General features: G+C 37.4%; 1 protein-coding gene across 2 annotated transcripts in view; it reads left to right on the top strand.

Annotated features, from left to right (window-relative positions):
- The window catches only part of EGFLAM (EGF like, fibronectin type III and laminin G domains), a 99,125-nt gene that overhangs the window by 22,021 nt on the left and 49,268 nt on the right, over positions 1-27,836 (top strand). For both annotated transcript variants that reach the window (XM_072416613.1, XM_072416614.1), the window contains exons 2-6: positions 9,330-9,439; positions 14,006-14,089; positions 18,699-18,725; positions 19,970-20,087; positions 21,490-21,625. In XM_072416613.1, coding sequence (XP_072272714.1) covers positions 9,330-9,439; positions 14,006-14,089; positions 18,699-18,725; positions 19,970-20,087; positions 21,490-21,625 — 475 coding nt within the window. The remainder of the gene's footprint in view (positions 1-9,329; positions 9,440-14,005; positions 14,090-18,698; positions 18,726-19,969; positions 20,088-21,489; positions 21,626-27,836) is intronic.

The raw sequence follows: 27,836 nt of genomic DNA on the forward strand, positions 1-27,836 counted from the left end.
TTTCCAAATAAATATAAGTTCAGCTTGGCTTTAATGATTAGGCTCATACTAGTGTAAGCAAAAGTAAGAATGAGACTTCTGGTTAAAATTGTAGAGGGAGAATAATTCCATGCAAGGCATTATGTAATGTAGCAGATGTTTTACTTAAATGCAATCACAGTTTTAATCTTCTCTTGGCAGATGGTTAATTTTTCCAAATTGACTTTATCCTTAAAGGATCATATTCCATTATAGTGTTTGTGTTTGTTGTACGACTGCTCATTTTTGGGGATAGGTAGGAATTATTTGTGATTGATGTTATCAACAATGGGCCTCCTAGTAAAATGTTCTTGCAATGCATTTCACAAGTGGAAGCTTTCACAGAAATCTGAGATTAAACAGCTCTGTTACATAGCAGATGAGACCTGATTTTACTTTGCTGCAGTTAGATGACACTTAAAGGTCCCCCGTGGGCCATTGATTGGACAAATACTAAATCTAGGGTAGCGTCAGACCTGCGTTAAAGCCGCTCACTTGCACTGCAGCCCTGGTTCTAAAGTTCTTAAAAGAACAGCATCTGCTGCCCTATTTATTTTCTAAGGGTCTGCCATGGGGAAAAGCTGCAAGTAGCGTGACTCCCGAGGCAGCAGCTCACTGGCCATACCTGACCGCAACCTCATGGACATGTGAAGATATTATAATCAATACAATAAATGCATTTTTTATCTGCCTTTAGTTACTTCTGCATTTTGTATCACACAGGATGATCTGAGTAAATTTCTTAAGGGACAGCAAAATAGGAGAGAATAAGAATAAGAGAGAAATAAGAAACGTTGGAATGCATGCTCGTCTTTATCCTTGTATGAACAAAGATTAGGGTGTGCTTGAAAATGTATCTATTCTTTAGGTGTTATACTTCTGGATATCTATCTATCTATCTATCTATCTATCTATCTATCTATCTATCTATCCCTCCCCAGAGTAGAAATTACCATACCTTTTAAATCTAGTTTTCCTTCCATAGGGCTCTGTCTTCTCCCACTATCATATATTATAAAATTCAATTTATCTTCAGAAACATGACTGCTCTATATAAAAGCAGTATTTTAAAGGTGAAACCTTTAATTGTAACCTTTCAAATGGGAAGACAAGACCCGTGAACAGTGATCCAGGAGACAGATACTCTGATGCAAAGGGCACTAAATAATGAATAGGATGGTTATATCTATTTAAAGAGTAACTCCATGCAACAAGTAATTTTAATCAGTGAACCAAAAATGCTTTCCTGAGGCATAACCTGTGCCAGGGTCATGCCATACTAGCAACCCAATCTGATTCCAAGTCACCAGTAGCAAGGGTAGAGGTAAACGTTTATCTCTGTCCATGTGTCACCTCCTTGTGGCACCTTGTTTCTTCGACCAATGAATAGGCAGCTCAACCAAAAACTGGACAAGGCAAATTTCGAATTAGGTTGATAAGTTAATACAAACTACAAATAGCGACTGGTGAACAGATTGTCTGGTATATGAGCCAATTGTGCAATTTAACTGACACCAATGATCTTTTTGGCTATCTGTAAGGGTCACATTCTCCCCACTGGCCAGCAATGTTAGAGGGGTTCTTTTCCATGACCCTCATTCTAATGTACTATTAGCTCTGGATATAGTAAATATAGAAGGGGTACCTTGAAGACCTGAAATGTATTTTATGTTAAAAAGGTTGAGAAAGGCTGATCTACAAAATCACCCCATTTATCATGTTTTGGCATGCTTGGGATACATGGGTTGGAGTTCAGGATTCCTAGTCTGCAGATCTTTCATCCTACCTATGGCCATACATCCATCAATTAGTTATTAATGCTTCAGTTTTCCACCCCTCTTCCTATGGATCTTAAGCAAAAAGTTTACTTAGTTTATTGGGTCCTAAATTTCAAATTTTTTTTTGTATCAAGACAGTTTGTACTTTGGCTGATCTTATGAATTTCTGCATTGTTTCCTTATGTTCCTTTCATATTTATTGTTCTTGTAATGACTCTAGGGTTCAACTGTACTCTATTGCTGGCTGGTAATAGCTTTGCATCTATATTTTCCTTCTCTGTTCTGTTGTACATGTCTTTTCCTTAAGATTATCAATCTATCTGTATTCTGCAAATATTTATATAGCACCAACATATTACGCAGCGCTTTACAAAGTTAATAGTCATGTCACTATCTATCCCTCAAAGGGGCTCACAATCTAATGTCCCCACTATAGTTATACTTCATATAAGGCAGATTTTGAGGGGAAGCCAATTAACCTAACTGCATGTTGTTGGGATGTGAGCGGAAACCCAAGCAAACACTGGAAGAACATAAAAACTTCTTACAGATCGTGCCCATGCTTAGTGCTGCAAAGGTAGGAGTGCTAACTGCCAATCATGCTGTCCAAATGTTGAAAACTTGTCTCTGAAATACATCCCAGGACATTCCAGGTTCTTTTAGGTATAACAGACAAAAAAAGCAAATGTTTTATTGCCAAGTTAGAGCCTTAGTTACATTAAAAAAATGATTCAACTTTACATGCTAAAAGCCTTCATTTATTGTACTTGCCAAATTGATGCCACATTGATTTCCATGTTCTCTTTGGTATGTCTCATGCTGCTTTCTTTGTTCCAGGTTCTTAATGAAGTCACCAAACCTTTAACTGCACATGTGCGAGATCATTGCCTTGACTTCATATGTAGGCATACTAGAACTGATGTCACTCTAAGCATACGTGAGATCATGTTCTTGTTCATTTACATTTGATGACTAGAGATAAGCAAGCAAATTTTTTAAATGCAACATGGGAAAAATCCTCAGAATTTTCCCACGGCCACACTCATTTATAAACGCAAGCCACATGACTCGGGACTCTGAGAGGAGGAGTATCGCGGCTGCATTTATGAATGGATCGGTGAGAATCCTCCTCTCAGTGAGAGATGCCAGGGCACTACAGGTTAGAATCAGAGCTTGCCCTCATTTTGACCTGTAGTGCCCGGGGATTGCTCACTGACGAAGGCATTCAGAGGCATCAATAGATCCCTATTGATGACGGCCCTAATGATGCAGTGCCTGATCTTGGACACAGGTAGAAGGAGCAGTCTACATCCTCTTGGGAGCATTGGTGCTATGAAGAGATATGGATGGTGAATTAGCTTTATACAGCTTTCTTGTAATAACAAGGAACACTATAAAACATGTGGAATAGGTTATAGGGGGGTTAGGCTGAAGATAGAATTTGCATAGATATAGGCTTCAAGCCTAACATTTCATTAAAAGTGCCTTCATGGTAACTGTGGTTGATTTAAGAATCTGAAACATGCACCCAACAACTTTTTGGGAGATAACTTATATTTGGTCACCCATGTGAACATTTCTTTTTTAAAGCAGAAATAAACTGAAAACAAAAAAAAAGAAACACACTTACCTTTATTCCAGCAGATCCCACGATAGTGCTGGATCTATCCGGTCCGGTGTTATCCTTGAATTCCTAATCATCCTGGGGCTGAGGAAGCGCCAGGCGCCGCCATCTTTGTCCTTCAGTTCTGTCTTCTACTTGTCTTTTTGGCATGTCATCCGATTGCACACTGCACAGGTGAGAGATCAGGTGACTTACCTGCTGTACAGCGGAAGAAAAGAGAGTAGAAAAAATGCCCCATTCTATGCATGCCTGATAATAAATGTGGGTATCCCGGTAGGCTCTGTGCTCCCATGAGATGGGAGGTGCTGCACCTTTTTTTTAATAAAAAATAATTAACAATTTTGCTTTACATATAGGAATTGTCTCCCCTTTTATGTATAGTGAAAATGTTGAGTTTAGGTGCACTTTAAGTTACACTTGTACTTTGATAAGCCAAATGTGATAATCTCAGCTGGGATTTTGGAAGTACTGAAATAAAATGATCAGTAGATATGTTGGCATTGTATAATAAAAAAAAAAAGCACAGGAAGTTCTTTTTCCGCTCTTTTGCTGATTTGACTGATAATGACTTTTAAGGATAATGACTTCTTTAAGATGCAAACCTCAACATAACAAAGTGTACGTATACCATTGAATATTGTTTTTTTCTCTCATTACCGCTCAACAATATCCTGCAGACTCTGCAGAATTCTGGGATTCGTGTTCATAAATAATTCCATTAAAAAAGTTCTGTGTATGGCTCATTATTAGAACAGTACGCTTAAAAAAAATGTAATTACACAAAGGAATAATTTAGCCTTTGTAATATCATCTTAAAAATATGCCACAGCTGAGTCGCTGATGTAAAAACATGCTTTTTATAAAGAAAAAAAAAATGAAGCAAAATTAGGATCTTTAGTAGAGTGCTAAGAAACATTTGTACCAGAAGTCTACATGGCCTCTCTACAAAGCAAGTTAAAAATAATTTTAAATATCATCTAAAAAAAAAAAAAAAGAACAGCAAGTAATATAAAGCTAAACTTCAGAAAAACACATAAATATACAAATGAAATTCATATGTTAAAGATATTTTTATTGCTGCCAAAGGATTAAAATTGTCCATTAATTGCTGTGGTTTAAACACTACACAGAATAGTCAGCCTAGAAATGTATTCATGCCCCAGCCATTGATTGGACAGTGAAATGGAAATATCAGAGTAATGAGTTCACCCTTCTGCCCCCAGTCCTGTGTCTGCCTCTCCAGGTCGGAGTTCTGCTGAACACCGATTTGCAATAGTTCTCTCATTTGCTGAAAGCAATTAGTCCCATTTTCCTGCACACTGATACTTTCACACTTCAAACATTAGAGGATGCAGCAGACATCTTGAGCCCACTTGTCTGATGGAGTAAAAGGACCATCCATCCCATTTCTCCCCATCTATGTTGGCTTGGCTTTCCTCTTTCAACTAGGTATTCTCCTGTTGGTTTTACTCTCCTCCTCTTGTCTGTATACAAATGTAATCCATGCAGGATGGTCATGTGCTGATACAGGGTGTGAGAGGCAGTGTTGTTAACTGAGAAATACCCTGTCTTGGTGAAGTTACTATTCTTCTGTCATGGTATTTATTTAACACATTGAGTTCTGCTATGTGTACACTCAATGTGGTCCCAAAGCAGTTCAGTAAATACTGGTAACAAAAACTAAGATTTGTGATTTATATTACTGTCAGCAGTGGAGGAGAACTGTTAACATAATAGGGTTATTAAAGAAAAAAGTTGTTCAGAGGTTAATGGTAACATAGAAGAGGGTTGTGCTGATGTCAGTCAATGGGTTTTAGGACTGCCTACACACTATAATGTACAGTATGCCTGCAGGGTATGAGAATCATCAGCACTGGAGATATTCAGAGCACTGCACTGTGCAATAGATAAAGATTCCTGTCTTTCCTTCACTAACCCCTCCCTGACCACTAATTGGTCACAGAGACAGACAGAGACCTTGCACTTCTCCTCTTTGCTCCCAAAGATAGATCTTGCAGCCCCTGTAATGATGTTATGGGGCTACACGCAGATTCAAGGTGCTGATGTTGGGAAGATGTACAATAGGAGCAGTGTGGTGGCTCAGTGGTTAGCACTCTGGCCCTTGCAGCATTGGATCCCAGGTTTGAATCTCGGCCAGGACACTATCTGCGTGGAGTTTGCCGGTTCTCCCTGTGTTGTGTGGGTTTCCTCTGGGTACTCCGGTTTCCTCCCAAAAACATGCAATTAGGTTAATTGGCTTCCCCCCAAAATTGACCTTAGGTTGTATTAAAAGATTAACATACATAAACATTACAATACATAAAGACATAACATATGACTATGGTAAGGACATTAGATTGTGAGCCCCTGTGACGTACTTCCAGTGACATGATTATGATATGACTTTGTAAAGCACTGCGTAATATGTCGGCACTATATAAATACCGGGTAATAATAATAATTATAAATATTATAATAAAACAGTGGTCCCCAACCAAGCCAATATAAACAAAAAAGTGGGAGAAGAAAAGCATTGGTGGGTTAAATTTCATGTTTTCATTTCTGGTCCTTGTATGTGAGCTCCACAACTATGACTTTTGTCTACTAATGTCCCTTTATCTCATTTCAAAAAGTTTAAGTTATACAGTTTGAAATGATAAATTAAAATTCTTCATGCATCCGTTACTTGCAAATCTGTGTCATCTTTTGCTTTATCCATATTTTATGTTCCTTTTGCCTTCATGCAGAATCTTTTCTATATCCTCACCTGATAATTAGTTTGAGGTGATAAAGGTGTTTTTACTATTTGAGGGAGGTGATGTCATTTATCTCTGTTGGTCTTTTTTTTCTTTGCCTGAGCCTGTGCATATAACCTTCATCTCCCATCTTCTCTTCTAGTCTTTTATGGGCTTCTTGGTACTTATTTGGTTTGGTTTATCAATCAAAAGACACAGGATAGGACAGTGAGAGACCACCTTGTTCACTTCCATGGTGTGCTCCTCCTATTTATACAAATATAGGGAAGGTGCGAAAAACCTATTCACTCATAGCTGTACAGTTTGAAAAATTAAGCCAAGAGGTCATAGAGAATTCCAGGACCTGTTACACACAATATATATGTGAACATTTTTTAACTTGTGATCTCAATGTGTTTGTAAAAAAAATTAAATTTTCTAAGTACCTGAAATAAAAACTACTTGTTGGTATTGGCCCTCGGTAATCCATTTTTTTTAACTTATACTCTGATAACTCGAAGTTGTGCAGAAAATGCGAGTTAGACACCAAGTAGGATAAATCACACGTGGAACATTAAAGCATTTTTTTTTAGATCAGTGTCCCCCTGTCCTAACAGATGCTAACAATACATCACAGAAGATTTGCTAGCAGTTACCTTCATTTTGCCTTGCTCAACAAATCTGCCTCATCTGAAGTGAGAGTTTCTAAAGCTACGTGTGAGCATTTGTAGAGAGCATAGCAGGTTTTCATTAATAAGAAAGCAGCTTTGACTACAGCAAAATTTTAAAAGGACTGTTTGATGGATCCCTTGTGTTTTTTGAAGTGAGGTCACCACTTCCTCAGCTTTTCTTCTAAGCCTTTGTTCCAATTCTGGTTTGGGTATGTACAGACTGTGTTTGTGTTGAGTTGCTCAAGGGCTCATTTCTACTAGACGTTGGTTAGATGGAAATTGACCTGGATACCTGTTACTTCTAGAGAACGCATTTTAATGATGTCCCAAACATGCCCCAGGTCTGACATATTCAAGTAGTTTCAGGCCAGAATGACCTCGGCACCATCTGTCTGCCTGACACTAAGACACCCAGAATATCTCCTATTTCCTAATAAACCATATGGACAGCAAATGTGTGTTCAATGGTGGACTCCTGTTGCAAATTTTTGACCTGTATCACAAAATCTAATTAGCTGTATATCTAAGAAATACATTTTTGTACCTGAGTATGGAGAGCTAACATTTTGCCCTTGTCTAAAGCAGTGGTGACAAATCTTGTTAATCATTTCTGGCCTTTTATGTGGCTGATAAGCTAGCTATTGTCAAACTAAGGCTATGTACACATGATCGAATATTGCAATTGTAAACGATCTTTCAAGCGACAAATGACTGAAAAATGGATGAAGGAGCACTGCACATACAGCACTATTCTGTACTATGGATAGGGGAGGGGGGAGAACGAGCAAGCTACACCCCGCTGTGCTCTTCTCCCTTTACTCCTATTGCAGTCATTTATCTTCTGTAGTACATGAACAGATCCATGAACACATGTACACATGTCAGAATCTCATCTAAGAAGAGCCCAAGGCTACGTACACTGCGTACACTACGTGCAATGGTTCTTGTCTAATAATCGGCTCAGGGCTGATGTTGGACGAGAATCTGGTGTGTGTACAGCACCCGTCGTCCATCGCCTGATCAACCGTACTGGCGGATCCACAGACAATGGGCGACGAGTGATCGTAATGCAAGTGAAGGGGGGGGGAGCGCAGCTCTGGTTCCAGGGTTCCACCATGTCAATAAGTTTATAGCTCCTGTAAGTCTAACAATTTATCTTTGGAATAATGGACAGCCAATGAAAAATGGTTCTTGTGACTTATCTGACCAGTTGCAACACATATGCAATGAGTATTATATTGTTCTTAGTTGAGGTAAACCCAAATTGTAGCCCTACTAATCAATTATTACATTTTTTATTTGCTTTTTTGATGACTATAAATCCATTACACTACTTTTTACCCTGCATAAATACAGCTTGCAGATACATTTCCTAAACAGCTGTAGTGTGTACTGGGCATCTGATCATTGAGAATATTTGAACGTGACCTAGACGTGAATTAGAATGAAGAGTTAAGGGCTACTAACTGGAGCTAAGGGTTGCAGCAGTTGCCTTTAAAGAAACCTGTCATATATAATCTATGAAGGCTAATGTGGACCTTACTAGACATTTAGAGTATTCCTGTGTTCTGTGTAATGCCAAGTATATAGGTGTCCATTCTTTGGAAATTAAAACCGTGGGAGTAGTTGAGTAATTAAAAAAAAAGAAATCTGCACAGTTAACTCTTCTTAACCTGCAAAAATGAGGTTTGTTGTCAAGTCACAATGAGAAGTGCATTGCAGGCCAATCAACAGGTATTTTTCTGCATTATTCACATGGTTCTTTAAAGTGATAAAACACCTTTTATGAGTTACAGACTTAAAATACTTAGGGCCTGAGGTTTAGAATAACAGCCAGACAATTGGAATTTTCAGATGTCTTCTTATTTCTCATAAAATAGGTTTCTTTTTGAAGGGGAAGAGATGAGTTTTTTATTGATGTGTTTCCATATAAATATTCCACATCCACCAAATAAGTCCCCCTTACCATAACTCTGGACTACCAGCCTGACCATTTTTCTATGTGTTGTTCTGATTGGCTAAACTACTTCTCGTTGTCCATTGCCCAGTCCATCCGTGGTTGTCCCCCAACCAATGTGGATTTGTTCCTGATAAACTATATATATTGTCATTTCTGAGGGTTATCACCTATCATATTGATACCCTCAGCTCTTCTACAAAGGTGTATGAAGTCATGTCACACTTCAACCTGTACAGGAAATGAATATGCAGTCCATCTGCATGAACTGCACACAGTTTTGAGGTTGGTCATATAACAGCAAGGCTTTTCATGACCATTTTGTCTTTCCAAAGTGCCAAAGGCAAGAATAAATCAAGGAATTCTCAGTTTTGTTGACAAGCAATATTAATGTGTGGGCAGTTGGTACATTTTTAAAAAAGGTTAAAAAAGTCAGATTGTTTAATGCTGTGTCCAATTTAAAACCTGTAGAAGATCAGTAATGATATTTCAATACGTATTGTAGTAATTACTAATTCCTATTTTTTTTCTTCTTTTAATTAACAGATCGACTGGGACCTCCATTAGACATCAATCTTGAAGCCATAAATTGCACAGCGTTTAGTGTACAATGGCGGATGCCCCGTCAACATGCAAGCACCATTAATGGCTATACTGTAAGTTGTAACATTAGTAATTGTGAATTCTGAATGGCAGAGTTCATTGTGTACCTGTCACTTAGTCTTGGATAAGCTGCGGTTTGAGTAAAATTCATTCAGTCAATGAGATGTCATTGATGGAATTACAACTGACAGCCCAAGGAATTGTTATAGTGCCCAGGACATACAGTGCAGTAAAGGAGCTTATTATTTATCCTATTCTCCTCATCCTTCTTTCTCCACATAAAGCAGAACTCTGCAATAAAACATACCTGAATATTTGTGATCTTTTTTATAAAAGTCGGTGTAGGATGCCAGGTGCCATCCCCCATGCATTGTGGAGCTAAAACAAAAAGCCACCAGAAGCTGGGACTTTATTATTATTATTATTATTATTATTTGCATGTTTCTTTTGTCCATTACTATGCATTCACCAGATTGTGATGTAAGCTCCAAACTATTACAAGGTATAATATGCTTTTTAAATATTCCATTCCTCACTGTATATCTGTCCTTCACCAACTTTCTGCAACTTCTGTTTTTCCTCCAATTATTCCTCTGTCTCTCCTCTCCTTGTCTCCATGTCACCAAATAAAAATCGCAATGGTGTAAAATTCCAAGTTTTATTAAACTTCAAACTCTGCAAAAAGTTTGTCTGAAACATACAAATCATTTTTCTTTTCCTTATGAAGAGGGTCAGATGGCTTTCAGTGTACAGACAAGAGGGCACTGATTTGATCCTTGCCCGGGGCACCAATTTGTCTGACACCGGCCTTGTCCTCATCCCCACTGTTTATGTTTTTATACTGTGAGCTTTAGATATAGTATGTATTAACACAGATTCCCCAAGACCTAAAAGTTATTTTAAGGGCCCCTCTGTGGTTACAAGGTTGAGAAGGGCTGGTATAGAGAGGACTCTTGCAAAAGAATTTACAAAGCTTTTTGGAAGCCTTTAAAAACCCTCCAGTCCCAGTTTGGGTATGTTAAACGCAGATGTTCAGATGGCAGTGGCGGCTGTCACACAAACTGCTACCAGGCTTTCAACAAGCTTCAAGTAGTGCTTTAAATATATCTAAGGCGAGCTGCTTGCAGATGGCTGAAAGCATTACAAAGCAATTGTAAAAACTTGCTATTCTTGCTGCTCTGAAGCCATGTAAAGCCTAAACAAGCATCTAGCAGGCATTTATTGATTTGTTCTACAGTCCTCAAACTTTCAGAATGGGGCCAGTTCACTGTTCATCATACAATGACCCTGGATTTATGTTAGTGGGATAAATACATGACCCCAACATTGCACTTTTACATTGGAGGACATTGGTGTCAGTGGAATAAATCTTGAACCCCAGTATTGGTGTCACTGGGATACAGTTCCCTAACAATGGTGTGGGTGTGATAATACAGTGCTCCAACATTGGTTCCATCTTTGTGCAGGCTGTGTGTCCTATACCATTTCCCATGTTAATGTCTCAACCTTAGATTGGTAGCTGGCCAGCACCCAGCTACCAATTTGCAATCGGTAGCTACCCAACTTTTGCTTGCATTGAGAAAACCTTAAATGCAGAAGCTTTCTCATTGTACGAGGTCCGGTTCTGACAATCAGTGGGCCCCAGTTTGGAGACCATCTTACAGCATGTTTCAATACTACTTGATAAAACTACTATACTACTATAATACTACTTGATCTGCTGATGGTATTTTGAAAATGTATCTGACTTCCTATTCAGTAACCCTAATCACAAGGCTACTTTTTCTCTAGTGGCAAAAATGTTGAATACCTTAAAACATTGGTCACCAACTGGTGCTCTACAAGAAAATTTTTGTGGTCCGTGGCCCAGGAAAAGGACCCCCATGGGAGGGCGCATTGGTCAGAGCCACGAACCATGTCCGTCGTATGGATCGCAGGCTCAGGGAGCTGGGCTGAGATCTGCATTGGGAGAGTGGGCAGGTTCTGGTATCATGACGTCACTCTGGGGGGAAAGTGTCTTCCCCTTTGAGTGACACACAGCTCCCCGTGCATGCGCGGTCTGGAGTACGTGAAATTAGTGGTCTGTGACAACCAAAAGGTTGGCGACCACTGCCCTAAAGTGCACCTATTGGTAAAACATAGTTTTTTAATATGGGAGGGATAATTCCTTTGTTATTGTTGTCTGTTTTTATTCTGTTTTTTTTTTATTAGATATCCTCTGTCTTCCCATTTTGGGATGGGAATTCAAAGGAGATTTTCCCAACAGTACACAGACAAAATAAAAAAAAAACCTTGAAGTCTGTTGCCTGAACATACCAGCTGGGAATTTTGGATGTAACTCTTTTATAGAATTTAACCTTTTGTAAATTGTTCATGTTTGGCTAAGAAGCCGTTTAGTTTTTGCTATCTTCGTACATCTAAAATTGAAAAAAATGATCTCTAGCAAATTAATTATGTGCTCCAGTCTTGCTTCAATCCATCAGTCCTAGAAGTGGACTTGCCACTGAAAAGCATTGAGTAGAGTGTTTTATAGGCACAGCTGATTGGTTGGGCACACATTCCCATCTTTCTCTGTTTCTCATGGGCCACATATTTAAAACCCATCTGCATAAACTACAGGCTCCCAGCAAGATTTAACAAGAAACAAAACAATGAGAGACAAGCTTAATAAATTTTCTGCAGAGGCAGCCATAAAAATTAATTGTACACAGCCCCCGGGTATTGGGATTTAGAGGAAGTGAGAGACCAATTACTTCTATTGATGAAAAATTAAATCATAAATTACGGGTGCTTGAAGTTAAATGCACACGGGATGAAAATTCTTAATGGTGCTGGCTGGAATGGAAAGGTGTTTTGCCAGCAAGAATCATTAGACGCTGCTGCGGTTTTTTAGATCGAATCTGAAAGATGTGTTATGTAGACCCCTGTCATTTATTGAAACAGAAAATGAGTTTATTCTCCTGAGATAATGCTAGAGAGGAGATTGGGGTCCCCGTAGGCTGTCCCGCTATGCTTTGATGACAATTTCCACCTAATTAGTAACAATGGGATGGACAGACTAATCAATAGGAGGATATAGCTGGAAAGCTTCAGGAGAGAGATGAATGCAGGAAGAGCAGTCTCAGTATCTCTAATGGACATTCAACAAGTTTTTTTTGTTTTATCTGTAGATGTGATATATGTAGACTCATTCTATACCAATCATCTTTTCCCAAAATGATAACGCAACATTATTTACTGTAACAAAAATTGTCCTGCAAAAGCAAAGGATGTTCACCTTGATTCTGATTTTCCATTTTAAGCTCAAACACTTGTAAAGGTTACTGATTTTTGCAGGTACTTTTTTCTTTTGCCATACCATATTAAAGCTGCCATGTTATTAATTTGGGTATTAATTTGGGAGAACCTGCAAACTCCACGCAGATAGTGTCCTGGTTGGGATTCGAACCTGGGACCTAGCACTGCAAAGGCCGGAGTGCTAACCCCTGAGCCACCGTGCTGCCCCAGTAAAGTCAAGAAGACTTGTCTATATTGACCATTCTGGGCTAAAAGGCATAGCCTCTTGAAAGCCCACTTCCCGGTAAACTTGCTCTTCTGTACTGTTCCCCCCTCCATCAGAACCAAATTTCCAAAATCTAAATAAGCTTTGTGTCAGAATGGTGTTGGTTAATCTAGTCACCATTATCTTTAAATGACTATGCTTGACCTTAAACTTAGCTGTTGAGGCTCCATCATACATGCTAGGGTTAGATATTCTGTGAGGATGGAGGAGAGATTTAAAGGCGGAGGGTCATGGAGGTGGCCATTAAGGAGAATGTGTTATTTTGTCTAAAATGGGTATCATGACAGAATCTCTTGGGCGGAGTATTCTTAATAGGCCTGTCCTACCATTTAACCATCAGGCTAGACATATGAACCTCAAGAAGAAACCTATCTATTGGCCCCCCCAAAGATAGAACTGTTTTCACTCAAACAATGATTTAGTACACCAACCCAATATCCCCCTCCTATTCAAGGTCAAATGATCTGGGAATGGGGTGTGTAATGCAGAAGAGAAATTCTTTGACATGCCTAGGAATATTCTAACCCATAAGATTTAAATTAATCTTATAAGTCTGAATGTGATTGGTGATAGAAGGGTAAAAAGTTACTCCGCAAATACTAGAAGATGCGCTCTTAGTAACCCTGTGATAACTTTGCAATGGATTACAGAGAATTGACATTCAGGTAAAGTAAGTGAGTTTTTTTGACCTTTACAGAATCACAGTGTGTTTTTGGATGGAATTAATTTCTTACTGATTGGTTTCACATGTTTTTTGGAATTGCTCTGTAGCAGTTTGGGATTATTTCCTAATGTACAAAGTAAATGCATTTTCTAGGCATATTTTTGGTGTATCTTTTGCAACTTCCAAAAAAAAAAATGCAGTGATATTTGAGCTTGCTAAGCAATTATAGCAACCCTAAATATTTTATTTGTTCTTGTGTTTATTAGCTTTTCCTGTAGATCACTAATGATTAATTGTTGACACCACTGTCATCAGTAAATATAACATTTAGAGGCTGTATCTGTCTACAGTACAGATTGTCCGTAATTTTAATTTTCTATCTTTCCTTTGTAGGTTTTCTACACAGAGGTAATTAACGGTAAATATGTGAAACAGCTAACTCAGGATGTTCCTCTTAAATTGGATATGTTGAACTTGGTAAGTTACTTAATTATGTGAATATATATTTAGAATGGCTCTGCTAAATTATTTACGATGAGAAGTACGGAAGACAACTTTCTTCCAATTAACAAATGTATTGGACCCTGGAATATATCTTGAAGGACTTGGAAAGATAAGCTATGTGTTAATAATATTTCAAGGTTGAACCTTATGGTGCCAATCACTGCACATCAATGGCATCTATTCCCTTCTTGAATTTCTTTCTTCTTTGACATGTAAGGTTGACCATACTTTAAGAGTTTGGGATTTCATCACTCATCTTAAATTGGCCCTTTTTTATTTTTTTTTCCATTTTATTTATTATCAACCATAAATGGGGACCCAGGAAAGAGCCAGGATAAAAAGCCACCCGGCATGCAACATCAGCTCGTGTCTCTTAAAGAGGAGATATTTGTTAGTATCTTCAACATGTGGCTGCAGGACAATATTAGGATTGTAGGAATAGCAGACATGTCATTGATAGGGTTCCTTTAAAAAAATAACTCCTAAATGCTGCTTTTGATTGAGGAAGTTCTTAGATCTTTGCTCACCAGTACATTTTTATAGATCACCTCTGAGATGAAAGGGAAATCTAACTACATAATCCAAACAGTGGTTGACCTACTTGTATCCTTAGGATTAAATCCAAACAAATGTACTGGTATTGAATCAAGGAATGGGTTGAGAGCTGTATACCGTGAACATCTATCAGGCATCTTTAAAGGGTATTTATAATGATTGGGGGTCGGTTTTAACATTTTTAAGTTCCTATTGGGATGTTTTATATATACAAAGCTCTGTAGACAGACAGGCTTTTTTTTAGAGATCTAAAGACGTAAAATTTTAAAAGGAGATTTCTATCTAAATTTAGCAGTCCGAAAAAATGATAAGCTTTATTTTATACTTAAAAAATTCAAACATGTCCCTAAGGCCAATAGCTATAGCACCAGAGGGAGATGTGGCCCAAAGTAAGGAGTTGTGTGCCGTATCAGAGTATCAGAAATGATTTTGTGATACTCTGATAGGACACACAACTCTGTACATTGGGATACATCCCCCTCTGGTGCTCCAGCCATTGGCCTTTGGACCATTTTTGAATGATTTGTGTTTTCAAAGAAGGTAGCAAATATTCTAGATAACCCCTAGGATGGAGACGTAGAAAATGTGTGCTGTCTGGTTTATTTCATATTTACCAACCTAAAATAATGTTTGTTTGATAAGATATAAGTTTATATCTGGTAATATATTTTTAAGGGGTAGAAAAGTACTAATGTGTTCTACAAATATTACAAATATTTTTTATATCCAGTGGTGTTAAAATGGCAATCTTTAACTCAAAGAATTATTTGGATCCCCTCTACTACTAATAAAAACTGTTCTTCAAGTGAACTTTGCACTATGCAAGATCTGCTTATTACATTTCACACTCTTCTCCATTCCCGAATTCTGCCCCCCCAAAAAAGGAGACAAACTGATACTTCCCTTCCACCTTTTAACACAGACGAGGGTGAAGTCACCTCATTAATTCTCTATACCCAATTCTAATTCCTTGTTAAAACCTTGTTATTTCCATTAATTAATGAGTAACTCCCCTCTGAAATCTCCAACTCCCCAGTAGTATCACCAATGTGAGAAAGAGAAACTGGAATATATGGAATAAAATGTAAATTGTGTTGATGCCACCTCTTCCATAAATGTTTCCTGTATTTTGTGGTTGCTGTAACTTTATAGGACTTTGTTGCTGTTATGTTACACCTCTTAGTGCAAATTACAGGTGTTTTGTGAACCAATGGTAACCTAAATCGCTACAAAGCTCTACTGTAAAAACATAGATCGCTCTCTGTGTTATCTCTTTCCTCCGGCTTTTTAACTAATTTAATATTTTTAGTTTAATCATTTTAGTTTTTTTTTTTAATGGGTTTTTATTTTGTTCCTTTTTTTAGTAGGGTTATACTTCTAGAAACCTGCCAACATTTAACTTTAAAGTCTGTGTTGTGATCTTAGATGATTAATTACTTTACAGTACATGAAGATATTGGGGTCAGAGATGGCTTGTTTATAAGGTTTTTTTTCACAGCTCATTAAGAATATATTATGGAGGACAAAAAATAATCTTCAAAAAATACAAACACAGGCTTTTTAATGGCAAAAAAAGATTTTTAAGCCTTTTGTGCAAGGGATCATTCTGCCTGCCAGTAAATACTTTTTTTATATTCTGTATACTGAGCCTTGCATGTGGCATGTGCAGCTCACATCAAAAACACATGGATATAAATGCCAGTGATTGATACTCCACCAGTTTCTAAATGTCAGATTTCCTGCTTTATAAATAGACCCCAATGAATTTAATGAAAGCATATAAAATAAAATGATAGTGGATTTGAATATCATAAAGGTAATTATTTTGTTACCAAACATTTACACATTTAGAGACTTCACACAAACATATATATATATATATATATATATATATATATATATATATATATAAAATATATAATTTTTTTTCTTTTTTGTAAAATTTTAAAGATGAGTCACTAAGTCAATATGTGAAATTTACTTCTCCATCAGAGGTCTATTAGAGGTTTATACAGAGGTATTACAGAACCCCTGATGTCTACGTTGCATCGTGCCCAAGCTGAGTGAGTGCAGATAGTGTTCTATCAGCTACTGCACTTGTTACAGCTGACTTTCAGATATTGTACACAACAGAGAAGAATGATCACTGACAGATCTTACACGTGCCATTGCCATGGGGCTTGACATCCTGAATGCTTAGAGTTTAACCCCCAACTGTTACGCTCAGGATTTTCCGAGTAAGGCTCAGGCTTAAACGTTTTTACATTGATTTCAAAGCTGGAGCAAAGATCGGGGGGTAACTCCAATGGGATTAAACCAGTTATGCGTTCCTGAAAACAAGCAGACATCACTATAATCTCGATTGGATTTTATATGAGACTTACTCCACTTTAGAATGATTACTTATGATGCGCATTGTTGATCAAACCCATTCTCTGTACATATTTTCTACAGATTGTATTTCAATTCTGTTCTATAATGTCTTTTATTTCTCTGTATGAATGTTTAATTTGGCTTGTAATCTATAAACTTTATGTTTCCTTCTTTTGGTATTCTTTTAAAAAAAAAACTTTAAATAAAAACAGCATTCATATAAAAATATACATAAACACTAAGTTTATTTTTAAATATATGTGATAAAAGTACCTGAATTCTGTCTGGACATCCTCTTCTTTACATCCTTAGCAGCACACATATTGGAAGGGCAGAGGGGTAATAGTCACTGTTTTTGTGCTTTGCATAATGTTGTCAGATTAACATAATGATAGTAGAGGAAGAATACTTCTTCCAGTAAAATCTAATGCTAAGATTATTGGCAAATTATTATTATTATTATTATTATTATTATTATTAATAATAATAATAATAATAGTAATAATAATAAACAGTATTTATAAAGAATCAACATATTACACAACACTGTACATTAAATAGGGGTTGCAAATGACAAACAAGGATACAGATGGTGGGGAGGCCACTGCCCAAAAGAGCGTACAAGAGATACAGCAATTATTACCCCATCTACCCCAACTGCTTTTTGCTTACTGTCTAATTTTACCTTTATTCATCTACCAGAGACAATTGTAACATATTGGTGCCACATCTAATTTCTTACTATAATAATCCTAATATTTGCATATATCTAAATGGACTTTGAAAGCATCTTTCCATCAAATCAGATCCTTCAAAGTTGAATAAAATTAATTTTACATTAACACATATCTATTATGTTATGCAAGTATACAAACAAGTTATATCCAGTCTTAATCTGAACGCGTTTCACAGAATCTTCTTCCTTTTTGAGACTGGCATCTGAGTTCCAATGAAATATCTAATTTATTGGAAACATTAGAAAACATAAACTGCCATAAATTCTGGTACTGTTTGATCATTTACTGCAGACAGATGGGCAGTGCTGGAATCCATAGGTTGCCCTAAACTTTTCTCCACTTATATTGTAAAAAGATCAGCCAAAATGAATTCCTTCAGCATCTTCAAATCATTAAACATACGTCTTCTAGGTCTGATTATACTCTCTATGCAGAGACACTTCTATATTGTGTCAAATGTTTCTTGCCCCGGCTCTTTAAAGTCTATTTGGATATATGCAGGTAATTCTGTCCAACTTTGCAAACTGGGGGTGGGTCATTGACCAGACTTCTCTAGGGGTCAAGGATCTGGCTGTGGTATTTTGGCCTTGAAAATATTTGATTTAATTTAGAAATCTTTTAGCAGAAAAGTCTGTTCACATATGTGTTTTTGTTAGCTCAGAGTTCTTTATGAGGACATGCCCCAGCTTCGAACAGAGTACTGCTTATTCTGCTTATTCCTTTTCTCATCCATCTCTGTGAACATACTGTGGTCCATCTAATCTATTTCTAAAGCTGAGTGTCTTGGTAGGAGCCCTCTCTACAAGTTTTCTTTTTTTAACTGACTTGGCACATTTCTAATGCAATCCATAAATGCTATTTTAAAAGCTGTTTTCATAAAGGAAAAATTGCTTAGCTGTGAAACTTTTCTTTTTCAGGGGCAACTAGATGCAGTGGAAACATTTGTAAGTACCTCTGCCGCTCGGCTGGATACGTCGCCGATGTACTGTACATTCGTATTGTGGCTGAGGCTATTATTACGCAGCAGTGTTAATGGACTTTTGAAATATAGAATTGTAGCAGATGGTTCTCAAAGAGTTTTATTTTCTCCTGTAATTAAAGCAGTCATACCACTGAGTCATCCCACTTCACACATGTTGATGGAGCATGCATTTTCCTTTTAAATATACCAAAAAATTTCAGAATAATTTTTGCAGAATCATTGCCATCTGTCAGTTATGGACTTGTAGAACATAACTCTTTCATTGCTTAGTTACATTATTTTAGGTTATATATTACATAAGGAGCAATGTTAAGAAACATAGATTTAATGTAGACATTGACTTATACTTAGCTTTTTTGGCCTGTGACACGCAAGAATTATGCCATTGTTCCTCTGCAATGATTTCTGCAGAGCAATAGAAATCTTGCAAAAAGCCACTTATGCAGGGGACTGCAGTGTCTTCTTGGGAGATTTCGACTGCCTGGCATCCCACAGAACTCTACCCAAAATGACTATGACCTTGGGCGATTATGTCAAGAGTAGGGAGTTTTTGGCATAGGGCCCATAGGGTGTAAATAGACCATTTATCTGAAGTTAAATCTTAATCTTTTTTTGCAAAAGGTTTGTTTCTAAAACACACTGTGAATGACCAACAGTTTATAATCCCCTGATCAACACATTTACTATATGCTATATGGCTAAAAGTATATGGACACCGTTCAAGGGTGCTGTTTATGCTACAGAATACTAAGATATTGTAGATCAGGGCTTCCCTGTCATTTTACCAAAGGCAACCCCTTGAAATTCCTTTCAGGGAACCCCTGGTATAATTACTGTACCTACAGGTATATTAGCATGGTGGTCAATGTAATGAATGGCTTCATTGATGCTGCCATTGGGAAGAACATCACCCTTACAGATAGCTAAAAAGATCATTGGTATCAGTTAATCTGGACTGGATTGCTCAAGAAATGCCTAGTAGCCTCTGGAGGAACCTTAGTTGAGAAACACTGTTGTAGATAGTTTCACATTGTGGAAACAGTTTGAGGAAGGCCCTTTTCTATGTTGCATTCCATGTTTTTTGAATAGGATAAATATTTCACAGATGTGTTGATAGATTTTCACAAATGTTTGTGTGTGGGTTATAATATTTGCATTTGCTTGCAAACATACATAAAATTTTAACTTTGTTATGTCTACAATCAGAAAGTTGTGCTTGGCAACCTCCAACCAGGGACTCTGCATCGGGTTAGTGTTGGAGCCTACAGCTGGGCGGGAAAGGGAAGAGCCAGCATGCCAAGAGATGTGTCCACTTTATCCCAAGGTGAGGCCATATATTTTATTATTTTTGTACGTAATTGGCATGTGGCAGCACAGTGGCTCAGTGGGTAGCGCTGGGTTCCAGGTTCGAATCTTGGCCAGGACAATAACTGCATGGAGTTTGTAGGTTCTCCCTGTGTCTGTGTGGGTTTCCTGCGGGTACTCTGGTTTCCTCCCACATCCCAAAAACATGCAGTTAAGTTAATTGGCTACCCCCCAAAAAAGTGACCTTAGACTGTGTTAATGACATATGACTATGGTAGGGACATTAGATTGTGAGCTCCTTTGAGGGACAGTTAGTGATATGACTGTGAACTTTGTGCAGCGCTGTGTAATATGATAGTGCTATATATATACTGTGTAATAATAATAATAATTGGCCAGCTGGCAGCTGCCTAAATTCTCGAACAAACTGCTGATTGAAGTGCATGTCCAGCTCAAGATTTTTTGGGGTATGTAAGTAAGCTTTACCTTGGTGAAACCCACAGAATCACATGGCAATGTTGCCAACTGTGCTTTAAACTGGATGCTCTGTAAAAAAATAAATTTAGGAAGCAAGTAGTTTCTGTAACTGCATTAGTGTAACCTTAAAATTACACCCCACCTCATCTGTATGCAACCCCCTGCTTGGTACATACACTAAATTACATGCAAAGCACTATGATTGGTTCCCCTTCCAGGTTTTTGATTTACCAGATGACACCATTGATAAAATTTACGGTACTTAGACCTTAGCAGTCTAATGTAATTATTAAAATCATTATGCAATCCTCATGAACAATATAAAATGAAATATTTTGGCCTTTTATAAACCAACATCATGTATTTTGCTGAAATTTCGGCTAAAATATTCTCAACCTTTTCAATTTCACGCATCACCACTCTTCAGAAACATTAAACCCAGTGATGGGTGGTAATTGTCAACCTATGTTATGTTATACAGTATAGCCTGATGAAATCCAAGCAAAGCTTGGCAGGTAACTATTTTTTTCTTTCTTTATTTTTTTGCCATTATTAGATATTGTCTTATTCAGCTGATGTTTACAAACTGGTTATGCAAAGAAATTTATGATGATTTCAGGCCGCACTGTGGGGCTCTTTGTTTGGCTTTAGTGAAACACTGGCAATCATCAGTGCTATTCTGTACACATTCAGAAAACTTAAAGCTGGTTTGCCATTGATTTTTGTGTTGTTGTGTCAGTATTACTTTACAAATGAGCAGCGACTGATGTAGATGAATGTAATAAATCAATGTGGTAATCAGTTACAAATCGAACCCATGATCTGTCTCCAGAGATATGTGGATGGGTTAACAGTTCACCATTCTCTCCCGATTCACACATTCTGGATTGATTTTTACTTGTTCTTCCCGCTAAGTTTGAGCTTCATCATTCTCTTTGTTTTAGATAAGTGCCAAGTACCTGATCCCCCAGCCCAGCCCCAAGTTGTTGTTGTGTCGGATGTGGAGGTCGCTATTTCCTGGAAACCGAACACCAAAGAAGGCAGTGCACCCATTCAGTACTATACTGTAGCATATACAAGGTCAGTTATTTGTATTTTTTCCAGAATTACATGAATGCGTTAAGCTCACTGCGTTGTTGTCCAATAAGCTTAAACTGAATTTTTGGGTTTCATTCAAATGTATTCCTCCATAACCATGGACAATGCATCTCTTTACGTGTACAAAATGCTTTTGCAAACTCATATTTTACTTATTAGTGCCAGTACCCCCTGCAAGGGTCTAGTTCAGGTAGTAAAATGTCAGTCAGGGTGTGAGTTCTAAGAAACAAAAAGATACAGAGTCTTAATAACTGCCTGTTGTTCACAAGAGCTTCCCTTAGCAAGTGATGAGCTTTGGTGCAGACAGGTCCTCGATTGCAGCCCTTATCTGGTACAGAGAGCTGTAGAGCAAAATACCAATATGGCTAGGAAACCCAGAGTCAGGGACAGGCTAAGCGCTAGGCCAGACTACGGCTATGTACACATGTGCAATAATTATCTTTGGAAAGGATCTTTCACAATCCTTGTATACATGTGTACCTAGTCTAAGGACCATTGTCAAGATGACCGGCTAAAGTTCGAATTGAGCATCAGAATGGGGAGGAGAGGTGACTACAGTGATTGTGAATGTGGAATGTTGTTGGTGCCAGGTGGGCTGGTCTGAGTATTTGAGAAACTGCAAATCGGCTGGGATTTTCATCAGCATTCATCTTTAGGGTTTACAGAAAATGGCCTGAAAAACAAAAAATATTTAGTGAGTGAAAATATCCTAACAATGCCAAAGGTAAGCGGAGAATGGCCATACTGGTTCAAGCTGATAGAAAAGCAACAGTAACTCAATCTACCACTCATTACAACTAAGGTATGCAGAAGAGCTTCACTGAATACACAACAAGTCAAACCTTGAGGTAGATGGGGTACGGCAGCAGCAAATGGATGCCACTCCTGCCAGTTAAGAACAGGCACCTGAGAAGACTGAAGAAAACATTGGTTCAAGGAATCACGATTTCTGCCGTGACATTAAGATGTTTGGGTCATAATTCAGCATCAACAGCTAGAAAGCATGAATTCAGGCTTGTGATGGTGGTGTGCGGGTATTTTGGCACATTTTGGGCTTCTTAGTACTAATTGTTTTATTGCCACAGCCAATCTTAGTACCCTTTATGATCTCAGTGTATCCATCTTTTGATGGCTCCATCCAGCAGAATAAGGCACCATGTAACACTCAAATCATCTCAGACTGGTTTTTTAAACATGACAACGATTTCATTGTACTCAATCAGCTTCTGCAGATACCATATCTCAATAAAATAAAGTACCTTTTGGGATGTTGCTGTGTGGGAGATTCACATCATAAATGCACAACTGTTAGGATCATGCAGTTGCAGCTTAAACTTATCATATCAATATAGATCAAAATTTCTGAGCATTGTTTCCAGCAACTTGTTGAATCTAGCCCATGAAGAATGACATCAGTTCTGAAGGTCCAACCTGGTTCTCACAGGGTTTACCCAATCAAGATATCTTGATCCCTTTTGCTCCTGAAGTTATCATTTCAAATGCTGCTGGACAAAAACTATTGAAAAAAGTGTTCTTCATCCGGTGACATTGGAATCCTTTATCCGGTGGAATCCTCTTTTAAAGCCCAAATCCATGTATCTTATTTCATCCCACCTGAATCCACCATTTCCCCATGATGCCTTTATTTCTAGACAAAATAGTACATATCCTTTTCCACAAAGCTTGGGTCTCGACATGTGATGACAAGGGTTTTCTTTCTTCATTGGTAAGCAGATGATGAATAACATGCCAGCTCACTGATGACCATCCATAGGGCAAGACCTTGATGTCCTGGATTCATAAAAAGGGAACTGAATGACACATAGCAGGACACAACCTGCCCTGTGTTGCTGAGAAGTACGCCTGAAAGGGTGAGCAATGGAGAGGAGACAAATATTGTAGTGGAACCTTAGGGACCCTAAATAAGCTTATGGATGGTTTACCTCTATTTAACAATTTTAACAATTTATTTTTTAGTTTTCAAAAAAGTGAAATTGTGAAGTGAAAGAAGTTTCTCCAGCTTGGTCTGAAATATCAAAAAATACCCACTGAAATAAAAAATTTTAAAAATGAATATTTAAAATTAAAACATGAATGTAACCTCTCCCTTTTTTTTTATCTTATGCTTAGTGTAAATTACCCAGCTGTGTGGTCCGTTGACTGATGGTATATGAAGCCATTTTTCACACTGGCACCATCTCTCTCCCCCTAATTAATTCTTTATTACAGAATAATAATTTTCCTTTTATTGCATCATTATGTCTTAAATAAGTCATGACAGTAAAAGGACATTAAAGAGTCTTTGTAGATTTTTATTTTTGATTTTGAGTAAAAAAGTGTGCCAGGAATGTCAGATAAAGCCTACGGTGACCTTGGCAAGCACACCAGCACAAGAACATTGGTTTTACAATTTCCAGGAATTTCAGATGAAAATGTGTTTATTACTTAACAATAAATCTTTCTTTAAGGTCTTGAAAAAACTTTAAAATGAATATAGAAGCTTTTCAGTTATGCTATCAGTAGATATAAAGGTTTATACATATGTGGCAGGCAATGATATATATATAGATATATACAGTGGTTGTATTTTTTTCTACTTCTAAGTGCAAAGGGATCCATTTATTAAAAAAAAAGAATGGCATTTTTTATTCTTAGTTAATATTTTTGAATGTGTCCCATTAATGGATGTGGTGACCAGATGAAAAGACTGACACATTTCAGCAGGGTTGCCATTTTATTGCACATTTTCTGTATTGAAAGATAAGATGACGATTGCTAAATTTATCAAGCCTTAATAAGATTGATTGCTGGGGGAAGTCATACGCTTTAATGGTGAACAGAAGTGTTGGTCTAAATCACTCAAACTCCACTTTTGCTTAAAATCACAGCCGCAGTATAAGTCTACTTTTGATAGAGTCTGAAGAAGGTGGTGATCAGTACCATGTTCCACTGAATAGAGTTTCTGATTGTCAGTTTAGTGTAATTACAGTACAGTAATTAAACTAATTGCCTCTTTACTGTTTCTAGAAATCTTTTATCTGATGGACATATGTTGAAAAGTTACCTATGAGTCATTAGATTAAAAACCATGCACTGCCATTGTGGCCAAAATTTTCTAGTTGATAAGCGGCTAAAGTTTGGTTGTTTTTAAAGGTGCATTTAATTTTTTTTCACAAAAAAGGAAACAATGGAAAAAAAATTTGAAGGACACTGAATGAAAAAAAATAGACCCAACAATGCGAATTACTGCACAGTTTTGCCAGCTTGGAAGAAAAGAAAAGCGGTGCCCAGTAAAGGCTGTGGCACATGACCCAGGTCATATCCTGATTTGAGGCATGTGCAACAATGCATTAAGGTACATTATTTTAATAAATGCTATTAGGACAGATGTTTTTCTTAACATAATATTAGGCAGTGTGGTGTCAGTTACTGTATAAAATCCTCACTGTGAGTTAATCACAAAAAAAAAAAAAACTTTATTGAGCTTAGATATTCATTAACTTCTGGAGCAAGGTGTGCTTTGATATGCAAAAAGAAACAGCTGCAGCATTTGTCTTGGACATAGAGCAGAAGAGCTTGGCAGAAGAGCTTCGTCTCACCTGAGTTTAGCAAAAGATATCTTCTGCAAGTCATGCAAACCGCCCCCCTCCAAGCCTCCATCCTGCACACAAGGGAGCAGGAAAGCCCCGTTTGTATCTAGGAGTCATCTGTATGTCGGATGTCTCTAATGCAGGGACTACCTGTATATTGCAGTATACCAATCCTTAGATGTGGTCACCTGGTAGTCTTGCAAATTCCAAACTTCTAACCCCTTAAAGGCTATGCTTAGGCTGGGTAAACACGTGCAATTGTCGTTGGAAAAGATCTTTTACAATCCTTTCCAACGACTAATGACTGCACGATGCATGAATGAGTCCTGTACATACAGCACCGTTCTGCTTTATGGAGAGGGGAGTACAACGGAGCCTCATCCCATTGCGCGCTCTCCCTTTCACTTCCATTAAGATTGTTCATCGTCCATCGTCCTTAGATCCACCAGGATGGTCGTTCAGACCTTAGATGACGGGCTCTGTACACACGCCAGATTTTTATCGAATGAGAACCATTGCAAGTGCGTACGTAGCCTTACTTATCTACTGCATCTATGGGGAAAGCCATGGTTGTCACCCAGGCTGAGCCATTGATGTGACTACCTTTGTTCATGTTCATTTTATGGGAAGATAAAAAGGTTTATATTTGTTCTATGAAGCTCACAGGTAGCAAAGTCATTGCATTTCTTGCAAGATCAGGGATCTACAGAATAACAAACTGCAATATATCACATTCGTGTTCTTAGGTTTAGTCTACCTTCAAGAAAAAAATATTATCAGAAATCATAATACATTTTCTTGCATGTTTTTTAGCTTTCGAGTCCCAGGGGAAATTGTCTGTTTCCTGCATTAAAAAGTTTTTTTCCAACACAACTAGTTCAAAAGTCGCACCAACTGGGAAAATGGGTGAATCTTGTTCCCTGCATGTCATTCTCAGGGATATAATTTGTATGTTTGTTCACGAGAGTCTTAGATTAGCAAACATGGTGTCAGCTATTTGGGAAAATATCATATCATACCATTCCTAAAATGTCAAATGGACGGTAGCAATAAATCTGATTTTTTTAAAAACAGGAACTACATTCCATAATACAAAGCAGATTGTTATCAATGGCCTATTGAGATCATCATTCCCTACACTCCCATAACCAACTTCCTTCATGCAAACATTCTCATTCCTTCCTATAGCCTCTTTGCGTTTCTTAAATTATTAACGTGATGAATTTGTTTATCTTGTGGTGACCCTGACCTGACACAGAAGGGTAATGACAGCATTCTGACCCATCCACAGGAAGGGAATTAAAATTCAATAACTAATCTTATGTGCTGATAATGTTACAAGGCCATATGGTGTAACTAGTCTAATTTATTCGTATTGGATATTGTTATTTATTGTTACATTCCCAATAATTGTTACATTCTTAGAAAAAAAATAACAAAAAGAGAAACAGGATGAGTATCTGGAAAAAAAACTATTTATGTCTAAATGTGAATTTAGGTTATGCAGAATACAAAGAATAAATACTTCACTAAAAGGAATCCATTAGACTTCTAATAAATCTGTCAATGATTGTACCACTTCTGCTCTTTCATCTGTATTAAGTAGACTTTCTCTACCCCAGAAAAACCATTAAATTATTTTAAGGTCTTGGGGAACTCCTGGTAAAACCAGTTCATTGAGAGTCAGTGGGAAATATGCTTCATGTATTGGTGGTCAATGGAAAGAATACTCATCTTACAGTGGAGATCCTAATGCTACATTTGCAAGTAGAAAAAAACAATTGGCATGTTGTTAGCTCTAAAGATTGGATCCAAAAATATGTAGGCACCTTTGGGTGGAAAGTCAATCAGCCAGGACCTATGGAACTCTTAGATCATTTTAGAGGAACTCTAGGGTTCTACTAAACCCTGGTATAGAATAGCTGCCTTATGGACTAGATATTTTTTAAAATTCATTCTATGAGTTTGTTTGCTTTGGTATAACATCTTTCAATATAGTAACACAAGGATTATCTTTTTTGTTTGGGGTCAAAAATGCCATTCTTGTATTATACTTAATTCTCTATGATATCCAAAAAGTCTAACAAAACTTAAACAATAACATTTGCTTGGTCAGATTACACAAACACAAATTTATACAGGCAAATTTAATTCATTATAAGAACTGAAGATGAAATGAAAAAATAATGGATTTATGAATTTCAGTAGTCTCAGTAATTTAGGTCACATGTAAATCCAACTTCAAACAAGACTGGGAAATTTGTAAATGAAATGCATTGCCAAGTTTGTGTGTAAAAAGAAAAAAAACTCAAAGTATGGGGGGGAAGTTCTTCATGCAATGTTGAGCTGGAAGAGATGAAAATCTTTTTGCTGGTTTCTAAGTCTTTACTTTCATACTAATTCTCAAAGATGATTCTTGTGTACTGATCTTTTGACACTAAGAAGTATAAATTCTTTTCCCTTTTGGAAGAATCCTCCAGAGAAACATCTACAGTTAATGACTGCAAATGGATGTTCTTCTCAAGTGTTTCTCACACTCGGCTCAATCATCAACAGGAAAATATTTAAAGAGGTTCTGCAATTGAAATTTGGTATTAGAACAG

This window comes from Pyxicephalus adspersus, chromosome 6 (genome assembly GCF_032062135.1).
Source record: "Pyxicephalus adspersus chromosome 6, UCB_Pads_2.0, whole genome shotgun sequence".
NCBI classification, from domain to species: Eukaryota; Metazoa; Chordata; class Amphibia; order Anura; family Pyxicephalidae; genus Pyxicephalus; species Pyxicephalus adspersus.